A 23915-nucleotide genomic window follows, 5' to 3' on the forward strand; every position below is an offset into this window, starting at 1 on the left:
AGATGACCAGGTGTTAAGCAAAGCTGAAAATTAGACTCATCAGAGAAGATTACCTTACTCCAGTCCTCTATGGTCCAATCTTTATGGTCTTTGGTAAATTTTAGCCTGGCTCTCCTTTGCTTCTCATTGATGACAGGCTTTTTTCTAGCTTTACATGACTTGAGTCCTGCCTCTAGGAGCCTGTTAAGAACTGTTCTTGCCATGCACTTCACCCCAGCTGCCATTTGCCATTCCTTTTGTAGGTCACTTGATGTCATCCTGCGGTTGCTGAGTGACATTCGAATAAGATGACGGTCATCCTGGTCAGTGGAGATTCGTTTTTGCCCTCTGCGGCTCTGTAGCGTTGTTGTCCCCAATATCTGCTTCCTGACCTTGTTGTAATGGACTGCCGTCTTAGAAATTTTAAGGATGGAGACAACATGATGCTCTTTGTGTCCCTCTGCTAGTAAAGCCAGATTTGAGCCCTTTTTTTCCCTCACTCAAGACTTTTCTTTTCAACTCCTTTGGCATGGTTAAAAGTTATTTTTTAATTCCTATTACTTTTGGGATATTACTAGCATTTGTTTTGCCATCCAGCTTGTCCTATTACAAGAGGATTCTGAACACCACAGCAGTGTTTTTTTATACTTTCCTTCGTTAAATAAGATTTGGTTCAGGTGATCACCTAATCAGAAGCATATTAAGTAAAATGAGGTGTACTCTGGTTGGAGTTCAACTGACACTGGAATAGAATGGCTGTCAGAAATGTAGAGAAGCTGATTTTTATAAAACTGTGCAGTGGTCTCTTTTGGATAGATGACATACAGTATATACACATAGAATAGATAGTTATACAGATGTCAGTGAAAAATACAATTTAGTACTGGGAGCTCACAGCCAATGAACCAACTTCACCTAGCTGGAGTTAGCGCAAGTGCCGTTAGATATTTTTCCACAGCGATCGCGCTGTCGTCAGTTAGGTGAAGGAACTGTGAACTGCCAGGAACTTCCTGATGGCATGGCGAGTGTGAGAACTTTCTCACACTCGCGGTGAAGTCAAACAGGTTATAGGAGTTCACCGCGAGACACTGGGCAACGGTAGCAGACACTGCTCAGTGTCTCTGCTGAATAACAGTCTGTATGGGTGCATCATGCAACCATGCAGCCTGCCATCTAGATGTAGCAGAGCTAGACGCGTCTCAGGACAAATCAAGTACCGTATTTTCCGGCGTATAAGACGACTGGGCGTATAAGAAGACCCCCCAACTTTACCAGTTAAAAAATAAAATCTTCTTAAAAGTTGGGGGTCTTCTTATACACCGTATGTCGTCTTATAGGGCCGGTGAATATGTGCCCTTTTGGGGGGGGGGGGGAGTGATCCTGATGACGACGAGGGGGCGTCTCACAGGAAAGTGAGTATCCCCCATTACCTTATCATAGCGCTGCAGCGTGGGGTCTCTGTGCTGGGAGCGGCGGCTGCTGTGCTGTGGTGCGGCGGCTCCTCTTCTGCAGTGTGGGGCCTCTGTGCTGTGGGGTGGCAGCGGCGGCGTATCTTTATGCAGTCGGGGCTCCTCCGGCATCTCATTAAAGCCTGGAGGCCCCGCCGGCAACTCCATCGGTACAATGCGGTGGCCTCCGGGAAAATGGCCGCTGCTCAGATTCAGATCTCGTCCCGAGATCTCGGGAGACGAGATCTGAATCTGAGCAGCGGCCATTTTCCCAGAGGCAGCTCAATAGGTGCGATGTGGTGGCCTCCGGGAAAATGGCCGCTGGGGGCTGCGCATGCTCAGATTCAGATCTCGTCCCGAAATCTCGGGACACGAGATCTGAATCTAAGCAGCGGCCATTTTCCCGGAGGCCACCGCATTACACCGATGGAGTTGCCGGCGGGGCTTCCAGGCTTTGAGATGCCGGAGGAGCCCCGACTGCATGAAGATACGCCGCCGCCACCGCCCCACAGCACCAGAGGCCCCACACTGCAGAAGAGGAGCCGCCGCACCACAGCACAGCAGCCGCCGCTCCCAGCACAGAGACCCCACGCTGCAGCGCTATGATAAGGTAATGGGGGATACTCACTTTCCTGTGAGACGCCCCCTCGTCGTCATCAGGACCACTCCCGCCCCCCCACCCACCATATACACCCGGCGTACAAGGCGATTCCCGGCGTACAAGACGACCCCCGACTTTTAAGAAGATTTTCAGGGGTTAAAAAGTCGTCTTGTACGCCGGAAAATACGGTATCTTCTCTGCAGAAAGGTGAGGAATATTGTTATTATTTTATTTATGTTACAGGAGACGGCTTTAGTAGATTAGGCAATCGGTGAGTATGGTTTAATTTAGATTCAATAAGAATTAGATTTAGCTTTATTGTTCAATATATTTTTATTGAGCAAAGAAACAAGTAATATGGACAAACATTATAAATGTAACCATTTACATTAATAAAGACAAAAAGAGAAAAAACATTCAACCCTCCTCCTCCTCATCAGCAATACCGCCACCACCAAAGTTGATCCTACAACAATATATATGTTGTAAATGATTAGCATGAGAAGAGGTGAAATGGGCGAATGGGCAAGAAAAAGAGGGTAAAGAGTAAAAGAGAACATTAAGAAGAAGAAAAAAAAAAAAGAAAAGAAAGGATAAGATAAGATCGGAGATCAGTACAGGTATAGTAATAGGACTTCAGTTACATAGTTATTAAGGTTGAAGGAAGACTTTAAGTCCATCTAGTTCAACCCATAGCCTAACATGCCCTAACATGTTAGTAACCTAAGACCTGACAAATGTTCCACTATAAAGGACGGGGCAATGTACCTTGAGTTATCTAGAGTTGTACATGTTGAGCCTCTTTAAATTGATTCCACGGATGCCACACCGCATTCCAACTGACACCCGACCTGTCATCAAAAGCCCTCATCTCCTCCATCCTGCACAGGACATCCAATGCCTCCACCCAGTCAATCCGCTTCAGAGCAACCGGGGATCTCCAGAGTCTGGGAATGATTTGGCGCATTGCATTCATGAAACATGGTAATATATTTTTCTTATTTTTGGACACAGAGCCCGGGAATATCGATAATAGAGCTATCTCTGGAGTCACCTCCACCTGCTCATTAGTAATGTGATTATATAGCGCAAATATTTCAATCCAGAGGGGTCTGATACCACAACAGCTCCACCATATATGCAGCATGGATCCCACTGCCCCATTACATCTCCAACAGACGTCCGGAACTGTCGGACTAATTCTATGTAACCTAGCGGGTGTTCTATACCATTGTGTCAATATTTTGTAATTCAGCTCCTGGATTCTGCAAGACAGCGACAACCTATGTGCAGATGTAAAGGCCTTGATCCACAGTTCAGGTGGAATCTCCCTGTTCAATTCTTTTTGCCATTGTATCGTACATCTGAGAGGCCTATCTCCCATCCCCCTGGACATTATCAAACCGTATATCAAGGAAACAGCATGTGTCGGACCCTGCGACAGAAAACAAAGTTGCTTAAAAGAGGTGGACATGCGGTACGAGCCCCCCAAGGCCAGAGACCTGATGTAACTCTGAAGTTGTAAATATTGTAACCAATGCCCCGGCATCTGCCTCCTTTCTCAAAAAAAATTTCTCCCAGTGATAGGATACCCGTCTGGCTGGTCACATCTCTAATATGTGGAACAGATCCCTGAGTCACAGGGGATACTATAGAAGCTGAATGTTGTAGTGCAGGGGGGGGTCCAGGATTACCAACCAAGGGGGTTAACGGTCCCAGTATGTTTGCCAGTCGGAAACGCTTCATGAAACGCCTCCAAGTCCGCACAATAGTGTACAATGTGGTGGAAATATCCACCCTCCCCAAATTAACACCATATGGAAGCCAAAATACTCCCAAACATAAGCCAGAGGATAATTCCTGTTCAATGTCCACCCAAAGTTTAGATGTCCTATTATGAAACAAGCCTAGAACACAATTTCCAATGGTCGCTGCGTGATATGCGCGTAGATCAGGTAAACCTGCACCTCCGTTTTCTTTACGCTGGATTAACTGAGTGTGACTAATGTGTGAGCGCCCATTACGCCAAACAAATTTTCTCATTATTTTGCATAAACCCAGGAAGAAGGATCCCTCCACGTCCCACTGGTATAGTCTGGAAGAGGTATAGTATTTTAGGTAGAATATCCATCTTAAGGGCGTTAATTCTCCCAAACCATGACAGTGGTAAGCAATGCCAAGCCCTCATCTCCTTCTTTATCAAACCCCGAAGCGGAAGAAAATTATGCTCAAATAATTTCTGAGGATCTGCCGGGATATGAACACCTAAATATTTAAAGGGAACCTGTCACCACGTTTTTGGAAGATGGGATAAAAATAGCGTTAAATAGGGGCAGAGGTGGGCGTTACATTAGTGTGTTTGTTATGCGTTTATTACCCACCTAAGTTGCCGAAATACCTTTGCAAAGTCTCCGTTTTCGCCTGTCAATCAGGCTGGTCTGGTCAAAAGGGCGTCTTGTCTTCCCCCAGATTTTGCGTAGTTTTCCATTGGTGGCGTAGTGGTGTGCGCATGCCCAAGGTCCCGAATCCTCTGCCAGGGGATTTAAAAGAGCGCGCTGTTCGTTATTTCATTGGTGATCGGTGGGCGCGGCCATCTTCCTTTGGCCACGCGTGCGCAGAAGCGGCGGTCTGCTGGCCGCGGCTTCAGGAAAATGGCCGCGGGATGCCGCGCGTGCGCAGATGGATATCGCGGCGGCCATTTTCCTGAAGCCGCGGCCAGCAGAGCGCCGCTTCTGCGCACGCGCGGCCAAAGGAAGATGGCCGCGCCCACCGATCACCAATGAAATAACGAACAGCGCGCTCTTTTAAATCCCCTGGCAGAGGATTCGGGACCTTGGGCATGCGCACACCACTACGCCACCAACGGAAAACTACGCAAAATCTGGGGGAAGACAACGCCCTTTTGACCAGACCAGCCTGATTGACAGGCGAAAACGGAGACTTTGCAAAGGTATTTCGGCAACTTAGGTGGGTAATAAACGCATAACAAACACACTAATGTAACGCCCACCTCTGCCCCTATTTAACGCTATTTTTATCCCATCTTCCAAAAACGTGGTGACAGGTTCCCTTTAATGGAATGCTTATTCCAGCGAAAGGAGAAACTGGATCTAAGCTGCTCTACCTCACTTTCCGGTAGATTTATATTAAGTAATTCCGATATCTGCAAGTTGACCTTAAAATTACTCAGCCCCCCAAATGTTTCAAATTCCTTTAGTATACATGGTAAGCAAGTTCTAGGGGAGGAGACATATAACAAAAGGTCATCTGCAAATAGAGCTAGCTTATGTTCTGTGCGACCCACTTGAATCCCTTTAATAGACTGATTTTGCCTAAGAGCATTAGCCAATGTCTCCATTACCAGGATATATAGGTATGGATACCAGGATATATAGGTATGGAGAGAGCGGACAACCCTGTCGCGTCCCGTTTTTTATTGAGAATGGCGCTGACAGCTACCCATTTATTCGCACTTTGGCAGATGGATCATGATATAAAGCCATAATCCAGTTCCTCATTCTCTGTCGCATACCTATAGCCTCCAATGTAGCTTCCATGAATCCCCAGTGGACCCTATCAAAAGCCTTCTCGGCATCTACTGGTAACAGACATAAAGGAATATCCCCAGTACAGGCCCTCAAAATCAAGGACACTGTCTTGATAGTATTGCCCCTTGCCTCACTTCCCAGGACAAACTCCACCTGTTCTCTATGTATTAGATGCGGATATATATGGGTTAAGTCTAAGTGCTATCATTTTAGAATACAATTTAATATCTACATTAATTAAAGAGATCAGATGAAAATTAGAACATATTGAATGGTCCTTGCCTTCCTTAGGTATCACGGTAATGAGAGCTTGTGTAGAGTGGAACGGGAACGGACATGTCTGTGATATACTGTTAAACGCTTTCCCCATGAGTGGGACACAGAGATCTTGGCACGTTTTATAGAACCTGGGAGATAAATCAGTAATGAGATATATACTACTCCACTCGGCGAATTGCGGGTCCACACGTGTCACAAGGATTTTATATTCTTCCCATAAAAATTACAAGCCTATTTTTGTTTTGGCTTGGTTTAACGTATGTAGTTGGCATCCCATAACAGCTATACTGTAATTGGGCAATCTTTCATCGCCTCAGGTCCTCGGATAAGTATCATACTGTTTGATTTCATTCTTGGCATGGTTCACATCACCCTTATAAAATATCTTTTGTATCAAGATCTTTTTATGGCCTTGATTACCATCTATAGCCACAGTTGATAGGGTGGTACCTGTATGTTTCAGCTTTTTGGCCTTATTTTGGATTTTAGTATTGGGACTTATATTTCCTCACTTTATTTTCCGTTATCATATTTCATATGTCTATGGTCCAGTATAGGCCTGGTCTGATTATTCTGGGTCTATTTTTGATACCGTGGGCCATTCTTTTGTTAGACTACCATTTTCACTAGTTTCTTTTGCACACAATTCTTGAGTTTGTCCCCTAATTAATTGTTTTCAATAAACAAATACATCATGCAGTTATACCAGTGTGTCTTATCTAATTGGGTTGTTCAAATAGCTTTTTAATTTACAGGATTCACTCTATTATTGGTCCCTCCAATCGTTGGTCTATTGTACTTCCATCTATACCCTCATGTGTGTGTATGTGGGTGATTGGTGCCACCTTGTCCTATGTATGGCGTTTGTCCTATATATATATATTTCTGTGTCTGTGGGAGAGTTTCTCTTAGTTATTGTCATGGGCTCTGTTTGCCCGGCATCCCATACACGATGCGCTGCGCTGGAGGATTCGGGCGCATGCGCATTGTGAGTACTGGCAGAGACGTCTGCCTATGCACATTCTTCCGCCCTGTCAGTGCGTCACTTCCGGTTCCGGTTCCCGGCGTGTCTCGCTCATTTTCAGATCTGACCATAAGGTATTTAAACTCTTATTGATTGCTTGTTCAGTGCTCTTCCCCTGACGAAGCCGTCCTTGTAACGGCGATACGCGTGGGGTCCTTTCCCCATACTCATCCCTGCCTCTTGTTATTCTGCCCTTCTGGCGGTATTGTTCCATGTGCCTTATACCATCTCCATGGCTGGACCTGGGACCTCTATACATACTATGGGTATACGGTAACTATAGCCCCACATGTAGGATACTGAGCGCATCTGGGATACTTAGCGCATCCGCATATATTTTATCTGCATTTGGGCTTTATGTCACTGCTCCACACAAGTGGTCAGATCGTTTTGCTGACATACAGGTACCGACTGTACTTTATCATATTGGTCACCCAGCCTCTCTGGACAGGGCTTTCTTTCTACCCTGACTTCCATGGGCAATATTTCTTCTCCTCACCCTGGAGGTTTGTGGATAATTTAAGAGGCTATACTACATAGGGCAACTGTGCATTGTATCCTGTCTTCTTATTATTATATTGACTCTTTATTATATGTGATATATCACTTGTGTATTGTTAGGATACGTGCCCCTATTCTTGCTACTGTTACTTTTAGGGATTACTATGGGGATTTTTGTATTTCACTGGTTTTAAATGTTTTTATTGGTACATCAATAAAAGTTTGCCTTTTTATATGTTCAAGTATATATTGTGGTGTGCAGTTTTTCAGAGTGGTTCTTTTTTCTTTCTGTTTTGCCATATCATGTTACCACTCTTCTGCACCCTTTGAGACCTAGGATTTATAATCAGTAGTGCGCTGGTGTTCTTATTTTGTAATTTCTTGGTTCAACACTTTTTTTTTCTTTCTGATGCAGTAGCATCAAGGTAATAGCCAATGGTAATGGAATTAAGGCTTGGTGTCAGCAGCTGTTATTGACACCTAGGCTTAGTAATGAAAAGGTGTCACCGAGACACCCTCATTACTTAATCAGTAAGTAAACACCCACATGCACACTGTAACCAGCCTATGTAGGAGTGTTAACATAATTAATCTACATAGCCTGCAACCAAACAGCAACTGTTAATTGTTTACCAAAAATGGAAAAAAAAGGCGTGGGCTCCTGCGTAATTTTCATAACCAGCAGAGGGAAAGCGTACGGCTGAGGGCTTTTGTTAATATTCTGGGAAGGAGCCAATAGCTATAAAGGTTCCCAGGCTATTAGTATCAGCTCACAGCTGTTTGCTTAGCCTTTACTGGCTAGTTTACAGGGGAGCCCCAGTAAAAAAATTGACATACGGTTTCTGTAGTGCAGCGAGGTTGGTGCAGTGTGACAGACAGTGATCACAGGGAAACTTCACAGCAAACGTGTTTAATGTTCAAACTCACACAGCGCACAGCACACTGTATCCTCTGGATCGCAGCCGGGAAACAAGACAGTCCATAAGTGCGTCCAGTTGCCGAGGGCGACTGCTCACCGTATCATGCTGCGGGGTGCCAGGAGTTCGCTCTGCTTGGCTCTGTGTTCCCTCACACAGGCTGAGCTTTTGCAGAGTCATCTGCTCTGCTTGCTGCAAACTCCACACTGACCCACCCAAACCATATACTGCAGGGGTTTATCTGGAAGCTGTGGCCATGGGCCACTTGTAAGACCTGGCTTGGAGGAAGTGGATTGCCCCACTACCATCCTGTTGTCCACTTCAAAAATAAAAGCCCTTACTGGGTTTTCCTGAATGTTGCCTTGGCCAAATAGCTTGACCAGGTCCACATTTACTTTTACTTTGCCATGTGACTCACAGGCATCCTGCTGTGAATACAAGGCACTCCAGTGGGTCTAATAGGCCTCTGTCCACATCCTGGGGATACATATCTACCCTTGCATATGATCCCCTTCACTGCCTCACAGTTGCCCTATAAAATTGAACTAGCAAAGACTAGGCAGACAGCTGCAGGCTGATATTAATAACCTAGGAAGGGGCCATGGATATTGGCCCCCTCCCTGATTAAAAACATCAGCTCTCAGCTGCCCTAGAAAAGGCGCATCTAAAAGATGCGCCAAATCCGGTGCTTAGCCTCACTCTTCCCACTTGCCCTATAGCGGTGGCAAGTGGGGTAATGGTTGGGGGGTTGATGTCACCTTTGTATTGTCAGGTGACATCAAGCCCACAGGTTAGTAATGGAGAGGCATCTATTAGACACCCCCATTACTAACCCCATAGTGATATTATAAAAAAACACACACACCCAGAATAAAGTCCTTTAATTGAAATAATGACAACTCCTATATTGAATCTAAATTAACCCACACTCACCGATTGCCTAATACACTGAAGCCAACGTCTCCTGTAACAACAATAAAATAATAAACCACAATATTCCTCACCTGTCCGCCGAGAAGATAATTATCCATAATGTCCCACGACGATCTTGATGACCTTTAGAGCAGTCACTGATGTGACTGCTCTCAAAGTCAGCTCGCTATACACTGACGCAGGAGGTAATCGCTCCTGCAATGTATAGCACTGAGCTGCATTGAGAGAGTTCACCGGAGTCCATCAGCTGATCAGCTCCGGCGAGCTTTCTTATGGCAGCTCAGCGCTCTGCTATGTGGGAGCAATGACGCTCCTTTCAGTGTATCGCTGACAGACGGTTAGAGCAGTCACATCCGATGTGACTGTTCTACACTTGAGATTGCCGTGGGACAATCTGGATTACGTGGACTACGGCAGACAGGTGAGTATATGGTGGATTATTATTTTTGATTTTTTTATAGGAGACATCGGCATCGTGGATTTTGCATTAAGGTGAGCGTATTTTTTTATTTTGCTTTTTTTTTTATAGGAGACGAGGGCATCAGGGATTGGGCGTTAGGTGAGTATAATGTGTTTCTTATTTTTATTTGAATATGTATTTAGCCCCTTCATGACGGAGCCCTTTTTTGTTTTTGCGTTTCTGTTTTTTGCTCCCCTTCTTCCCAGAGCCATAACTTTTTTACTTTTCTGTGAATATGGCCATGCGAGGGCTTGTTTTTTGCGGGAGAAGTTGTACTTTTGAACATCATCATTGGTTTTACTATATTGGATACTCAAAAACAGGAAAAAAATTCCAAGTGCGGTGAAATTGCAAAAGAAAAGTGCAATTCCACAACTGTTTTTTTTTTTTTTTTTTACCATGTTCACCAAATGCTAAAACTTACCTGCCATTATGATTCTCCAGGTCATTATGAGGTCATAGACACCAAATATGTCTATTTTTTATTTTATTTAAATGGTGAAAAAAAAGCCCCAAATCTTGTTTAAAAAAAAAAAAAAAAGCGTCATTTTCCGAGACCCGTAGCGTCTCCATTTTTTGTGATCTCGGGTTTGATGAGGGCTTTTTTATTGCGTGCCGCGCTGAAATTTTTATTGATACCATTTTGGTGCAGATAGGATTTTTTGATCTCCCATTATTGCATTTGGCGATCCGGTTAATTCATTTCTTATATTGATGGATAGGGAAATTCTGAACGCGGTGATACCAAATATGTGTATGTTTGATTTTTATTATATTGGGTTTTTTTTTTTATCAGGCGAAAGGGGGGTGATTTGAACTTTTATATATTTTTTTATTTTTTAAATATTTTTAAAAACTTTTTTTTTTTTTTACTTTTGGCATGCTTCAATAGTCTCCATGGGAGACTAGAAGCTGCCATAACCTTTACTATAAAGCCCTTACAGTCATTTAATGATCAGTAATGTGTCAAACATGACAACTTAATTTATATTTCCCATCATTGTATTAATCCAGGTGATTGAATCTCCAGAGATATATGGGAGATTATCCAATGCTGGACGTTTTACACGGTGGTTTAATCCTATGGAACAAAGGAAAAAGAATAAAGGTACTCTGTGTGCATTGTGGAAGAGCTCATCCACATTGAACTTAGTGGCATTCACTAGTTGTTGCAAATTTTGTTTTCTGATATTAGTTCACACTCTACTAATTAAAATATTATATAATGATATCATATAATTATATTTTATACTAATATACACATTATACAGTTGAAACCAGAAGTTTATATACACTATATAAAAAGACTCATATGCATGTTTTTCTCAATATCTGACATGAAATCAGAATAAACCTTTCCCGTTTAGGTCAATTAGGATTATCATAATTATTAATATTTGCCAAATGCCAGAATAATGAGAGAGAGAGAGAGAAAGAGAATGTTATAAGGCATTTTTATTACTTAGTGCAAAGTCAAAAGTTGACATACACTAAGATTACGGTGCCTTTAAACAATTCTGGACTGTCCATATGATGATGTCATGTGCTTAGAAGCTTTTGGCAACATCTGAGTTAGGCTAGTTTCACACTAGCATTTGGCAGGGCTGTGGATGGCAGCCTTCTTCCTCCGCTAAGCCCCGCCCACTGCCGCACCTCTTCCTTCAGCTCCGCCTACGTCTTCATGCGTCTGGAACGCCCGCCTGGGCCGAGGGGTACTGTGTACCGGGTCCGGTCTTAAAGGGGATGTCACAGTGGCTGCGACCCGGTCCATGGCCCTGGGCGCCCAATTAAAGGAAAAGTCTTTTATAGCTTTTATGAATAAAGTTTGTGACGCCACCTGTGGTATTCGGTCAGTAGGAACCAACACTGCTTAAAGGGGTCCTCTGGGGTGATGGTATGCAGCAAGATGTGACACTTCCCACAGGTGAAGCGGGGTCCCCAGGGCTTCCCGGGTGTAGGGCACCGATGGTGTGATGGATGGCATAGTAAAGAACGAGGACACAGGTTTGCAGTCTTTACCTGGTTTACTGATGATAGCGGTCCTCAGTCCAGGGTACCAAGTGCAGGGTAGCTGTGGTCCAGCCGGCTTGGAGACAATAGGAGATCCCTCTCTCAGGTGAGGTCCGTAAGCCTTTCCTACTTGTGCTACTTTAGTTGGTGAGGTCCTTGCCACTTGAAGCTTGGTTGCAAAGTCCCCTCTCTCCTGTCCTAAGACAGATGTCTGTACGATAGGCAGTGCGATCCTGTTTATAGGGTCTCTATCATGACCCGGGCTCTCAGGTTACTGCTTCACGTCAGACTTGTTGCGGGCAATTGACATACAGTCCTATGCCCTCCAGTTCTGTCGCGCATCCTGGAGAACAAACATGACGTCGGGCTCCCGATACCTGGTTTCTGCACTCTGGCTACTAGGGTGTCCTTCCGCTGTTCCCCTCCTGAGCCTCTTCCTCCTCTGTGCTTCTTCTCTCTAAGCTCCTTTACTATTCAACTCCTTCAAGTTATCACTCTTACCAGGGGTTGCAGCTCCTTCATGGCTGCTCGGCCCCTCCGTCTGTTCCAGATGTCCTACTCCTCTCCTCTCTCAGACTGCCTGACTCCTCCTCCAGACCAGGATGCATAAAGTCTAAGGAAGCCCCCCTGAATCCGGGTCCTGAGCTCCCCCTCCTGGCCTAGATTCAGATGTGTTGAATGTGAGTGCCTTACCTGGTAGAAAGAATCCCCCTTGCCTCCAAGCGTGACATTACCATCCCTGAAAGGAAGGCGACATCACTGTAACAACCGGTTACCTGGGGTGTTACACGTCCTACGTACCCTATCTTGAACATTGGGTATGCAAGCCATGCGGATGTATGCAGATGCCTCCGCATGCGTCGTTTTGACGCTGCGCCGACCTCAACAACATGCTGCGTTCGACGCATGCGGAGGCATCCGCATGGCCTGCGTACCCAATGTTAAAGATAGGGTACGCAGGATGCATGCAGACATGGGTGGAGCTGAAAGAAGAGGTGTGGCAGTGGGCGGGATTTAACGGAGGAAAAAGGCTGCCATCCGCAGCCCTGCCAAACACTAGTGTGAAACCAGCCTTAGAGATATGTATTTTAATGCACACCTGAAAACACACGGCTTCTTTGTGTACCATCATGGTAAAGTCTAAAGAAATCAGCCAAGGTATCAGAAAGAGAATTGCGGACTCCCACTAGTCTGGCTCATCCTTGGGTACAATTTCAGGATACCTGAAGGTGCCTCGTTCATCTGCACAAACAATTATACACAAGTACAAACAAGATGGGAATGATCAGCCATCATACCGCTCAGGAAGGATAAATATACTAAGGAGAAAGAGATAGCACAAAATAGGGTTTTATCTACATAAACATCCAGGGAGAGGTATCAGAAGGTTCTCACCTGGTGTAGGTATTTTAATCGCTTGTAGTTTATACTTAACAGCTGCTGCAGATCCATGGGTCAACCTGTGACCACATTACACACTAGACATATCATATATATATATATATATATATATATATATATATATATACACACTCACTGGCCACTTTATTAGGTACACCTGTCCAACTTCTTGTTAACACTTAATTTCTAATCAGCCAATCACATGGCGGCAACTCAGTGCATTTAGGCATGTAGACATACATGGTCAAGACAATCTCCTGCAGTTCAAACCGAGCATCAGTATGGGGAAGAAAGGTGATTTGAGTGCCTTTGAACGTGGCATGGTTGTTGGTGCCAGAAGGGCTGGTCTGAGTATTTCAGAAACTGCTGATCTACTGGGATTTTCACGCACAACCATCTCTAGGGTTTACAGAGAATGGTCCGAAAAAGAAAAAAAATCCAGTGAACGGCAGTTCTGTGGGCGGAAATGCCTTGTTGATGCCAGAGGTCAGAGGAGAATGGGCAGACTGGTTCGAGCTGATAGAAAGGCAACAGTGACTCAAATCGCCACCCGTTACAACCAAGGTAGGCCTAAGAGCATCTCTGAACGCACAGTGCGTCGAACTTTGAGGCAGATGGGCTACAGCAGCAGAAGACCACACCGGGTACCACTCCTTTCAGCTAAGAACAGGAAACTGAGGCTACAATTTGTACAAGCTCATCGAAATTGGACAGTAGAAGATTGGAAAAACGTTGCTTGGTCTGATGAGTCTCGATTTCTGCTGCGACATTCGGATGGTAGGGTCAGAATTTGGCGTAAACAACATGAAAGCATGGATCCATCCTGCCTTGTATGGAGCATCTTTGGGATGTGCAGCCGACAAATCTGCGGCAACTGTGTGATGCCATCATGTCAATATGGACCAAAATCTCTGAGGAATGCTTCCAGCACCTTGTTGAATCTATGCCACGAAGAATTGAGGCAGTTCTGAAGGCAAAAGGGGGTCCAACCCGTTACTAGCATGGTGTACCTAATAAAGTGGCCGGTGAGTGTGTGTGTATATATATATATATATATATATATATATATATATATATATATATATATATATATACACACGCACATGCACATATATTATATATATATACATATATGTACATATATGCCCACACACAGTCACAGGAAGAAGTGTTGGCACCCTAGAAATTGTTCCGGAAAATTATTGCAATTTTTGTTTTGGTAGACACATGTTTATTCCTCTGTGTATATTGGAATATCGCAACAAAAACAGAGGAAAGAGGGCAGATCGGACAAAAATTTCACACTAAACCCCAAAAATGGGTCAGAAAAAATTGTTGGCACCCTCAACTTAATATTTGGTTGCACACTCTTTGGAATAAATAACTGCAATCAATTGCTTCCTCTAACCATCAGCAAGCTTCTTACACCTCAACTGGAATTTTGGACCACTCTTCTTTTGAAAATTGCCTCAAGTCGCTCATATTTGAAGGGTGTCCACAGGTGTTCAATGGGATTTAGATCCGGACTCGTCGCTGGCCACTTTAGAACTTTCCAGCACTTTGTTTCCATCCATTTCTGGTTGTTTCTGGAAGTATGTTTGGCGTCATTGTCCTGCTGGAAGACCCATGACCTAGGACGCAATTCTAGCTTTCTGACATTGGGCACTTCATTATGACCCAAAATCCTTTTGTAATCTTCAGTTTTCATGATGCCTTGCAGTCAAGGCACCCAATGCCAGAGGCAGCAAAGCAACCCCAAAATGTCTTTGAACTGTCATCGTATTTGATTGTAGGTACCATGTTCTTTTCTTTACAGGCCTCATTCTATTTTCGCTAAACAACAGATTGATATTGTTTTCTATAAAGCTATATCCTTGGTCTTATCTGTCCACAAGAAGCTTTCCCAGAAGGATTTTGGCTTACTGACATACATTTTGGAAAACTACAGTTTAGATTGTTTGTCTGTGTCTCAGCAGCGTGGTCCTCCTACATCTCCTGCCATAGCGTTTTATTTCATTCAAGAACACGAAAAGCACCAGTCCAGCGTTGTTGTTTTTTCCGCGCTTAGTGGCTAAGAATAAGGCTACTGTTTTGTAGTATAGTGATGCATTTCTCTAATAATTTCCTTTGTATTCATGTGATTGACAGAATGTAATGAGGAAGAGATGGAGAAATTCCCACGCAGATACCAGATATCTATGACAAAAACAGACTATGCAAAATATCCAAAACCACAAGAAAGTACCAAGAAAGTAAGAAAAAGCCATAAAAACGTCCACGATGCATTTGGTTATGTGCACGCAATGTCTTTTTCATGTGGATTCTGCTTAGAATCCACATGAAAAAGCACCTCAAAAAACAAACAAACGTGCAAAGCAGTGTAAAGATGGAATTGCTGTGCACATGTTCAGTCTTTGGTTACTTCTTTTAACCACTTTGGGGTTCTGAAACTCTGAAGCAGTTAAAAGAAGTAAAGTGTAGCCTTCTGGCGGCTTCCACCAGGAAACCCCTCGCCGCTAAAGTGCAATATGAAGAGAAAAGATGCCAGCGGCCAAGCCACCGCAAAAAACAAGACCACTTCTGTTTTCCTGAAGTGGTTTCGCCTAGAAGGAGTCTGTGCAGTGTCGGACTGGGCTACCAAGGGCCCACCAGCAACAATGACTTTGGGGGCCCACTTTTCACCTGCATAGAAATATTACACTACGCTTGTTCACAAATTTACCTATATCTCTATATAGTAATAAACTGGCCAATTTGGTTAATGAATGATGAGATGCTACTTGTTTCTGTAAAGAGTAAATCATGTGAATTATGCCATGTACTACCCATATATTGGGGTTGGGGGCCCGTGTCTGCACAGGGGCCCACCAGAGGATTCCCCTGTTCCCCTGTGGGCCAGTCCGAGTCTGACTCTGTGGCTCTGCCACCAGAAAGATAAAGCTCTGTGTACATAGCTTAGAGTACAACTATTTATGAGTTATTATCTCAGACTTAATCACTATAGGTATCACGTGACCTTTCTGGGTCAGAATGCAAAGTCTGTAACAGGGGCCCAAATCTGTGACAGGGACCCCAACTTTTACATGTAAAAAAAACTGTCAGGTCCCTTAAAGCACCAGTTCGCAAGTCAAAAACTGCAAGCTCTGCACCTCATTTTCATATTGTGACAAAGTCACTGGCAAGGTGCTGGTGAGGAGATATGGTTTGCTGAGGCTCATGGCTTCAGTGATCTGAAAACCCAGAAGTTTTTCCTCCAGCACACTAAGTGTTGCAAGGAGTTAGCAGCCAATTTAAATAAAGGACTGGGTTTTTAGTGGACAACCCGTTGAGTGTGTGGGAGGTTGTCCACCTTATCTCCACCCCAGGGTGTGGTCTGGGGCTTAAATAGCTGGCCTCCAGAGGCAGTAGGGGTTCAGTGTCTGGTGAGGAACACTCCAGAAAAGTGTTTTGTGTTTTATGCCTTGCTAGCCCAGAGCAGGCTGATCCCCACTAGCAGAAGGACTGTGTTTTGTTGTAATTTGTTTTGCTGTTTTGCTCAGGGGGATGTGTTTACTTTTTCTAGCTTGGTTTATGCTGCACCTAATAAACCAATGACTTTCTTAAAGAGACAGTGTTCCCGTTTCTACCTCTGCTTTCAGCCAAGTAAGCCATTCTACCAAAATATGTATATATTGCCATACATAATAATATGTACATATTCATGACAAAAAACGCACATAGTAATGTTAATGCACGGGAATAATTCTTAACAGGAGTATGGCTGTAATTTTATTTTTACTTTCTCATCTATTAGTCGATAGTAATGTGAATGTAGAGAATATATTGCAATACTAATCGGTTGCCATCCTCAGCCATTTTCAATGGAACTCCGGTGTCATGTGACTGAATTTGGAAAGTCCCAGATCACATAGTGCCTTCTGTGTGGAGTGGCAGTTACTTTCTCTATGCAAGTCTTTGAGACTCAGAAAGTCTAGGTTGACTTGTTCTGAATCTCATACATTTACATTGATAACATTTAAAGAGAACCTGTCAGCACGATTTTGCATGTTACAGGCTTGGCCATAGTGGTGCTGTTATACAGATTAAATAGATACCTTTAGTGAAGAAATCCACATGGTGGTTGTTCTTTATTCAGCCTTTTAAGTTTTGGTGTAATGCGCATTAGGTACATAGGGGCAGGACTGTGGGTAGGGTCTTGTCCCCTATTCACTAAAGGTATCTATTTAATTTGCATAACAGCGCCATTATGGCCATGCCTTTACTTTAACATGCAAAATTGTGCTGACAGGTCCTCTACGAAAGGTGACCTCTGCTCCACTCAGCAGACACTGTGTGATTCAACAAGCCATAGATGTGGTCACGTGATGCTGGAGCACATCAGCTGGAAACAGCAGAAGACAGCGGTCGGTGAGTATTGCAATACACGCTCTGCATACCCATTACTATGTGCTAATAGACAGCAAAATAAGTAAAATCATCGGAGTGCTCCTTTAAAGGGAATCTATCACCTGGTTTTCCCATATAAAGTAGGGCCAGCATTTGTACACCCTTAAAGGGAACCTGTTAACAGAAATAATGTTAACCTGCAGATATGTGATTAGTCTGCGAATTAACAGCATTATTATGCTGCCCAACACCTGCACATAGCCGAATGCAGGGGGGAAAAAACGATTTTTATTCTACCCACCCCGCACCACAGCCCATTCAGTCATATGGTCTGTGGCGGGGCTGGTTAAGTCACCGCTCTGAGCATGCAGAGCGGCCGCGGTAACCATTCCCCCAGCCATGATTGACACTGGCTCTACATTGCAGCTGGCTGTCAGTCAGGGCTAGGGGCAAGGTTACAGCGGACGCTGTCTACTAAGAGTGTGACTGAACTGGCGCCGCTACAGCCCATATGACTGAATGCCGAATGCTGGCAGGGAGAATAAAGATCATTTTCTCCCCTCTGCATTCAGCTACCTGCAGGCGCTGGGCAGCATCATGACGCTGTTAACCTGCAGATTCACCCCATACAGCGTTATTTCTGGTGACATGTTCCCATTAAATACAGCATTCTAGAATCTAGTTTATATGTCCCCAATCCATTCTGCAAGGCAAAATTAATTGCTTTTATTATACTCGCCTACGGCATGGTCTGGTCCGATGGGTGCCTCTGATCTTGTTCTGGTGCCCCCTCTCTGCTTGCGATCCCTGTATTCCTTCTTTCTTCATGTGGATGATGCATCCTATGTCATCCACAGTGTTCTCCATCGCGCTCCTGCGCAGACGTACCTCGCTCTGCCCTGCCGAGGGCAGAGCAAAGTATAGTAGCATGCACTAAAGAGCGCCGGCGCATGCGCACTACAGTACTTCTCTCTGTGGATAAGTGATAAATTATGTTTATGGGACAACCCTTTTAATTGTATGTGGAGCGCTACTGAAACAGTAATTCATGAAATACCAAGTTTAGAAAAGAATTCACTAATAAAAATCTTTAATATGTTTATTAGGAAATGAAACAAAGACTAGTTGAATTATACCAGTTTCCAGGATTTTCATATTGTGACCCTTTGCCTTTGCCACACGATATATCACCATATACCATTATTGAAAAAGTGGTGTCAGCCCATAAGAATACTGGGGAAAAGGTACGTCTGCATATGATATTATATTCAATACTGCCATACTATCAGACTTTCCTGGACACTGCCGTACCATACCCAACAAGACTGGCCAACCATCTCAAGTGTAGGGGAGAGAAGAATCCTTGGAATTTCAATGGCCAACCCTTTTGTTTAAAGGGGACACAAGCTGCCGCCAGAGGTGTCAGACACCACAACTGAAGCAGCATAGAACCCATTATAGTCAGTAGGGTCCATTTAGCATTGTTGTGTCATGTGACAAATCCATTTCCATCATGAGTTCCAATTTTCTGTTTCTGTTCTAATATATCTTTCTGTGGAAACTTCCTGAAGAAGAAGCCATGAGCTTCGAAACGCGTTGAATAAACCACCCGAACATCTTATAACTATATCTGGATCCATCATTTGTCGCAGCAGCGCAGATTTTATCCACATTCATTATAAATTTTCTGTTTCTGTAATACAGAAGACAAAAAGGAATTCCGAGCACAGTGTGAACCTAGGCTAATCTGTTAATTGTTTGGAGAAACTAAAAATGAATTTTAAGCATGTTCTTTGCCTTCCTACCACCAGATTTGCTCCACCAGGGAACTGCATCGAATTCTTAGTACTCCTCTCTTCCAGAAGATCCTTCTGGACTGCTATTGGTGGATTTTTCTGCATAGATACATAGTAAGGTTTGAAATCAGATATACATTTTACAAAACAAATAAGTTATAAATAATAGAAGTAGCGTGAATCTGCCACTATACATATGATTTTTCCTATTTTAGTGTTTTCTTACATACCGTACATGTATTTTCTGCACATCCACACCCATTCGTTGGATCAGGGGGTATCTGCAGTGCCCTACTGTGGCCACAATACAGTTAGTGCAGCTGTGTAGTTGCAGTCCTAAATCCAGTCTATGTTGGCACTGAGAGCAGCTGGTCGGGGTTTGTGCCTGCTGTCGCACCCCAACAAATCAGATATTGATGATGTATCCAAGTGTTTCCCAAATCCCAGTCCTCGCCGCTTCCAACACATCATGTTTTCAGGATATCCCTAGTAATGCTAGTAATGCACAGCTGACAGAATCTGTGGCATTGTCTAATTCCTCAATAATAATTCCATCACCTATGAAATACTAAGGAAATCCTGAAAACATGATTTGTTGGAGTTTGTTAGGACTGGAGTTAGGGAACCACTGATCTCTCCTAAGACCACGTTCACACTATCAGTATTAGGTCAGTTTTTTACCTCAGTATCTGTAAGCCAAAACCAGGAGTGGGTGATAAATACAAAAGTGGTGACGTGTTTGCAGCGCCCCAGAGTCCTGGTCGTTGCAGTACTGATGCTCCGCCGCTAAGGGGGGGGCTATGGTACGTCTGATGGCACTGAAGGAGTTCATCTGACCAGGTATCACAGACACCAATACACTTCACAGTCTGGCCTCCAGGGGGAGCTAAGGGTTCTATGTATTAGGCCACTCCTCACAATCTGGTAAAACTGGGGGTTAGGCAGGAAGTTAGTTCAGAAAGCTGACTGGGTTGGAACCAAGCAACACCTTGTGGCAGAGGGTGTTGTAGGGGAAGATTCAGAGGGGTCCCTGTCAGGGGTGGGATCCTGACAGAGGCCTAGCGACCAGAGAGAACGTTACGGGACCGCGCCTGCACGATATAGCGGCGGTACCCCAAGAAAGGACAAGAAGCGAGGTATATTGTGCTGAGTGAGAAACGAGATCAACGCAACAAGGAGAATACCAGTAGGAGTCGTGGTGTAAGACGAGGCAACATCCTACTGAGGCGCGTAACCGGTGGCCGGAACGCCGAGGAAGTATAGAGCTCCAGGCCAAACTTCAAACCTACGGCAGGACAGTCAGTTATAGGCGGGCTGTCTCACCCAATTCACCTAGGAAGACACAGGGGGGGTAACAACAGGAGTGGGGCGACGCTAGAGTCCCGGAAGAGCTCCAAGCCTCCCCGTCATACGGGTGCGTCCTAACCATAAGATCTGGGGGACGTGGAAGAACATCAGAATCGAGTTGTGAGGGAACACGAGAAACAGACACAACAGTTGTGAGGACTATCCCGTGGTGCTTAGCAGGGAAGGACTACAACACACAAGCGCTAGAAGGTAGGCACAGATTTCCACCTGCAAAGGGAGCTCTGGAGGTGCCATCGGACCGGCCAGGCTTGCGCAGCCCGGTTAACCGTATTCCGGATTGAGGATCCTGAAGCCTTCAGTAAAGAGGTAAAGAGACTGCAATCTGGTGTCCTCGTTATTTACTGCAACCTGCACCGCACCACCACAACATCATCACCATCACGCACACCTATCATTGTACGCCCCTCAGCAGGGTCACGGACCGGGTCTAGCCACCGTGACAACCCCAGAACAGAGACTCAGAGGCCCGGTACCGGGTACCCCTCGGCCCTGCGGCAGTGGGGGCACTACATGTTTCTATTATACTTTTCCTCTGATTGTTCCTCTCCTGGTTTTGGCTTACAAATACTGAGGTAAAATACTGACCGAATACTGAACGTGTGAACGAGGTCTACGGGTAGGCCATTAGTAAAAAAAAAAAGTACTGGACAACTCTTTTAAGTGTTGTGAAAAAAAAGTAAAAAAAAAATGCATGATTAGCTCGTATTATGTGATTACAATTTTTTTGTAGCCTGATGCAGAATGCCAAAGCAAGCTGTTTGACCGGGTTGCGGAGAACTACATCCAGTTGCTTACTTTGTGTCAATGTTCCTATCATGGGGATGCTTTCCTTAACGTAAGTGTGTGACAATAAATCATTGACTAACACTACAGTATATCACTAGCCTAATGATGACTTAAAGGAAATCTGTCACCTCATTTTTCCCATATAAGCTGCGGTCACCGCCATTAGGGGCTTATTTACATCATTCTGTAATTCTGTATATAAGCCACCAATGTAACCTGAAAGATAAGAAAAACAAGTTAGATTATACTCACCCAGGGGCGGTCCTGGGCCGATGGGCGTCGTGGGTCTGGGTCCGGCGCCTCCAATCTTCATACGATGTCGTCCTCTTCCTTGCTTCTGTTGCGGCTCCTGCGCAGGCGTACTGATTTTCCCTGTTGAGAGCAGCATAAAGTACTGCAGTGCGCAGGCGCTGGGCCTCTCTGACCTTTCCCGGTGCATGCGCACTGCAGTACTTTGCTCTGCCCTCAACAGGGCAGAGAATTACGCCTGTGCAGGAGCCGCGACAGAAGCAAGGAAGAGGACGTCATCGTATGAAGATGGGAGGCGCCTGATCTGGACCTGCGACGCCCATCGGACCCAGACCGCACCTGGGTGAGCAAAATCTAACTTGTTCTTCTTATCTTTAATGTTACATCGGGGGCTTATGCGGAGCGCCCCCACACCGCCGCAGGGCCGAGGGGTACCCGGAGCCGGGCCTCTGGGATCTCAGTCCTGGGGTTGTCACGGTGGCTAGACCCGGTCCGTGGCCCTGTCTGTCAGTGGGGGACGTCCGTTATAAATAGGTACTGTTAACGGTGCAGGTCGCGGTAAATAACGAGGACACCAGGTTGCAGTCTCTTTACCTCTTTACTGAAGATGTGGGAGACCTCAGTCCAGAGCGCTGTTAACTGGGTTTTCAGAGACCGGCCGGTCCAACGACACATCAGGAGCTCTCTTTACAGGTGGGAATCAGTATCTACCTTCTAGCGCTGTGTGTTGTAGTTCTTCCCTGCTGAGCTCCCGGGATAGTCCTCACAACTGTTTCTTTCTGTCTCTACTGTTCCTTCTCCGTCCTCCAGTTGATATGGTAGGACGCACCCGTATGACGGGGTAGGCCTGGAGTTCTTCCGGGACCCTAGAGTCGCCCCTCTCCCACAGCTGCCTCCGTTGTCTGCTTAGGTGTTAAGTGAGACAGCCAACCTGTCGTTAGCTGCCCTGCCGTGGTTTGCAATGTACTTAAAGTCTCTTACTTGCTCGGCGTTCCGGCCACCGACTGTTTGCGCCTCAGAAGGATGTTGCCTCGGTCTAACAGCAAGACCCCTTCTGGTATTTCTCCTTTTCTGTATTCCCGTTGTTTACTGGTTAGTTCTGCTCTGAGGAGTCTGCCAGGATCCCATCCCTGACAGGTCCTCTCACTAGCTCTTCCCAGCTACTTCTCCCTGTCTTCCTGTCCAACCCCCAGTTTTACCAGAGTTGTGAGGAGTGGCCTACTAGATAGGACCACCCCCCCTGGTGGCCGGAGTGTGAAGTGTGGTGTGAGTGTACCTGATCAGAGAAACTCCCTAGTGCAATCAGACGCACCATAGCTCCCCGTAGTGGCGGAGCCACAGCACTGCAACAACCAGGACTCTGGGGTGCTGCACTCCCCCCCGGTTAAATCCAGTACTCCGGGACTGGGAAAACAAGAACAATAATACATGTTAACAGAAAACACACAAATTTTTGAAATAGCATAACAATTGAACATAACAGAGCTTCCCTTTACGGGAGGTGAGGATTCTTGAACGTTGCGAAAGTTTGGTCATGCACAGTTTATGACTCTCAGTTCAGTGGTTGAAACAGCGGGGACCCCGGGTAAACAAAGGGGCCCCCCTTGTGGAAGTTTTTGAGCAATTCACCGTCCATTACTCTAGTGTCCATTTAAAAACCTGTAACAAAAGGATATGCATACAAACATTTTCAATTACATAGCAGCCCTATCAATACCTCCAAGTTTTGTAGCGGAGGGGAGTTTGATTTTGAGTGCTGCGTGTGGACCTTCGCAGCGCAGGGGTTGCTATTGGTCTAACAGGGCCCGCTATGCTTGCTACCGCTGGTGTAGTGCGCTGTTTTCTAACTACACTTCTAGTGAGTCTGGGTAGCACTGGCAGGTTGGGGCTCTCAGAGCTGCTGCTATCAACAGTGGGTACGGCAGGCTCACTGACAGCAGAGGGAGGATTTGCCGGTTCAACGGTTGGCATGGCTTCTTCAGGCAAGGCTTGTTGAGGTTGCGGGACTGGATGATCTGGTACCACCATTGTTTCTGGTGGGTCCGGCTGTGGAAACGTTAGAACAGGTACCGCGATGGCCTGATTTATCTGAGTCCAGGACTGGGGAAAGTCACCAAGGACAGTATGGAACATCTTCTCCTTTTCCACCGGCGGGGAGATTTCTGGGGCCGTGCCCCTCTCTTTCAACTTATCGGGGCAGACCTTAAGGTGATCCCTGGATACCGCTGT

The 23915-nt window shown here is 45.2% G+C and overlaps 1 protein-coding gene across 2 annotated transcripts in view; it reads left to right on the plus strand.

Moving 5' to 3' along the window:
* FAM227A (family with sequence similarity 227 member A) overlaps positions 1–23915 on the plus strand; it is a 166852-nt gene that overhangs the window by 91741 nt on the left and 51196 nt on the right. Inside the window, exons 4-8 of one of the 2 annotated variants that reach the window (XM_077278627.1) lie at positions 10705–10798; positions 15250–15353; positions 18594–18731; positions 19299–19397; positions 21382–21486. In XM_077278627.1, the coding sequence (XP_077134742.1) occupies positions 10705–10798; positions 15250–15353; positions 18594–18731; positions 19299–19397; positions 21382–21486 (540 nt within the window). The remainder of the gene's footprint in view (positions 1–10704; positions 10799–15249; positions 15354–18593; positions 18732–19298; positions 19398–21381; positions 21487–23915) is intronic. The other variant, XM_077278628.1, reaches the window with a different exon arrangement.

The sequence above is a fragment of the Ranitomeya variabilis genome, chromosome 8 (assembly GCF_051348905.1).
Source record: "Ranitomeya variabilis isolate aRanVar5 chromosome 8, aRanVar5.hap1, whole genome shotgun sequence".
In the NCBI taxonomy this organism is placed as follows: domain Eukaryota; kingdom Metazoa; phylum Chordata; class Amphibia; order Anura; family Dendrobatidae; genus Ranitomeya; species Ranitomeya variabilis.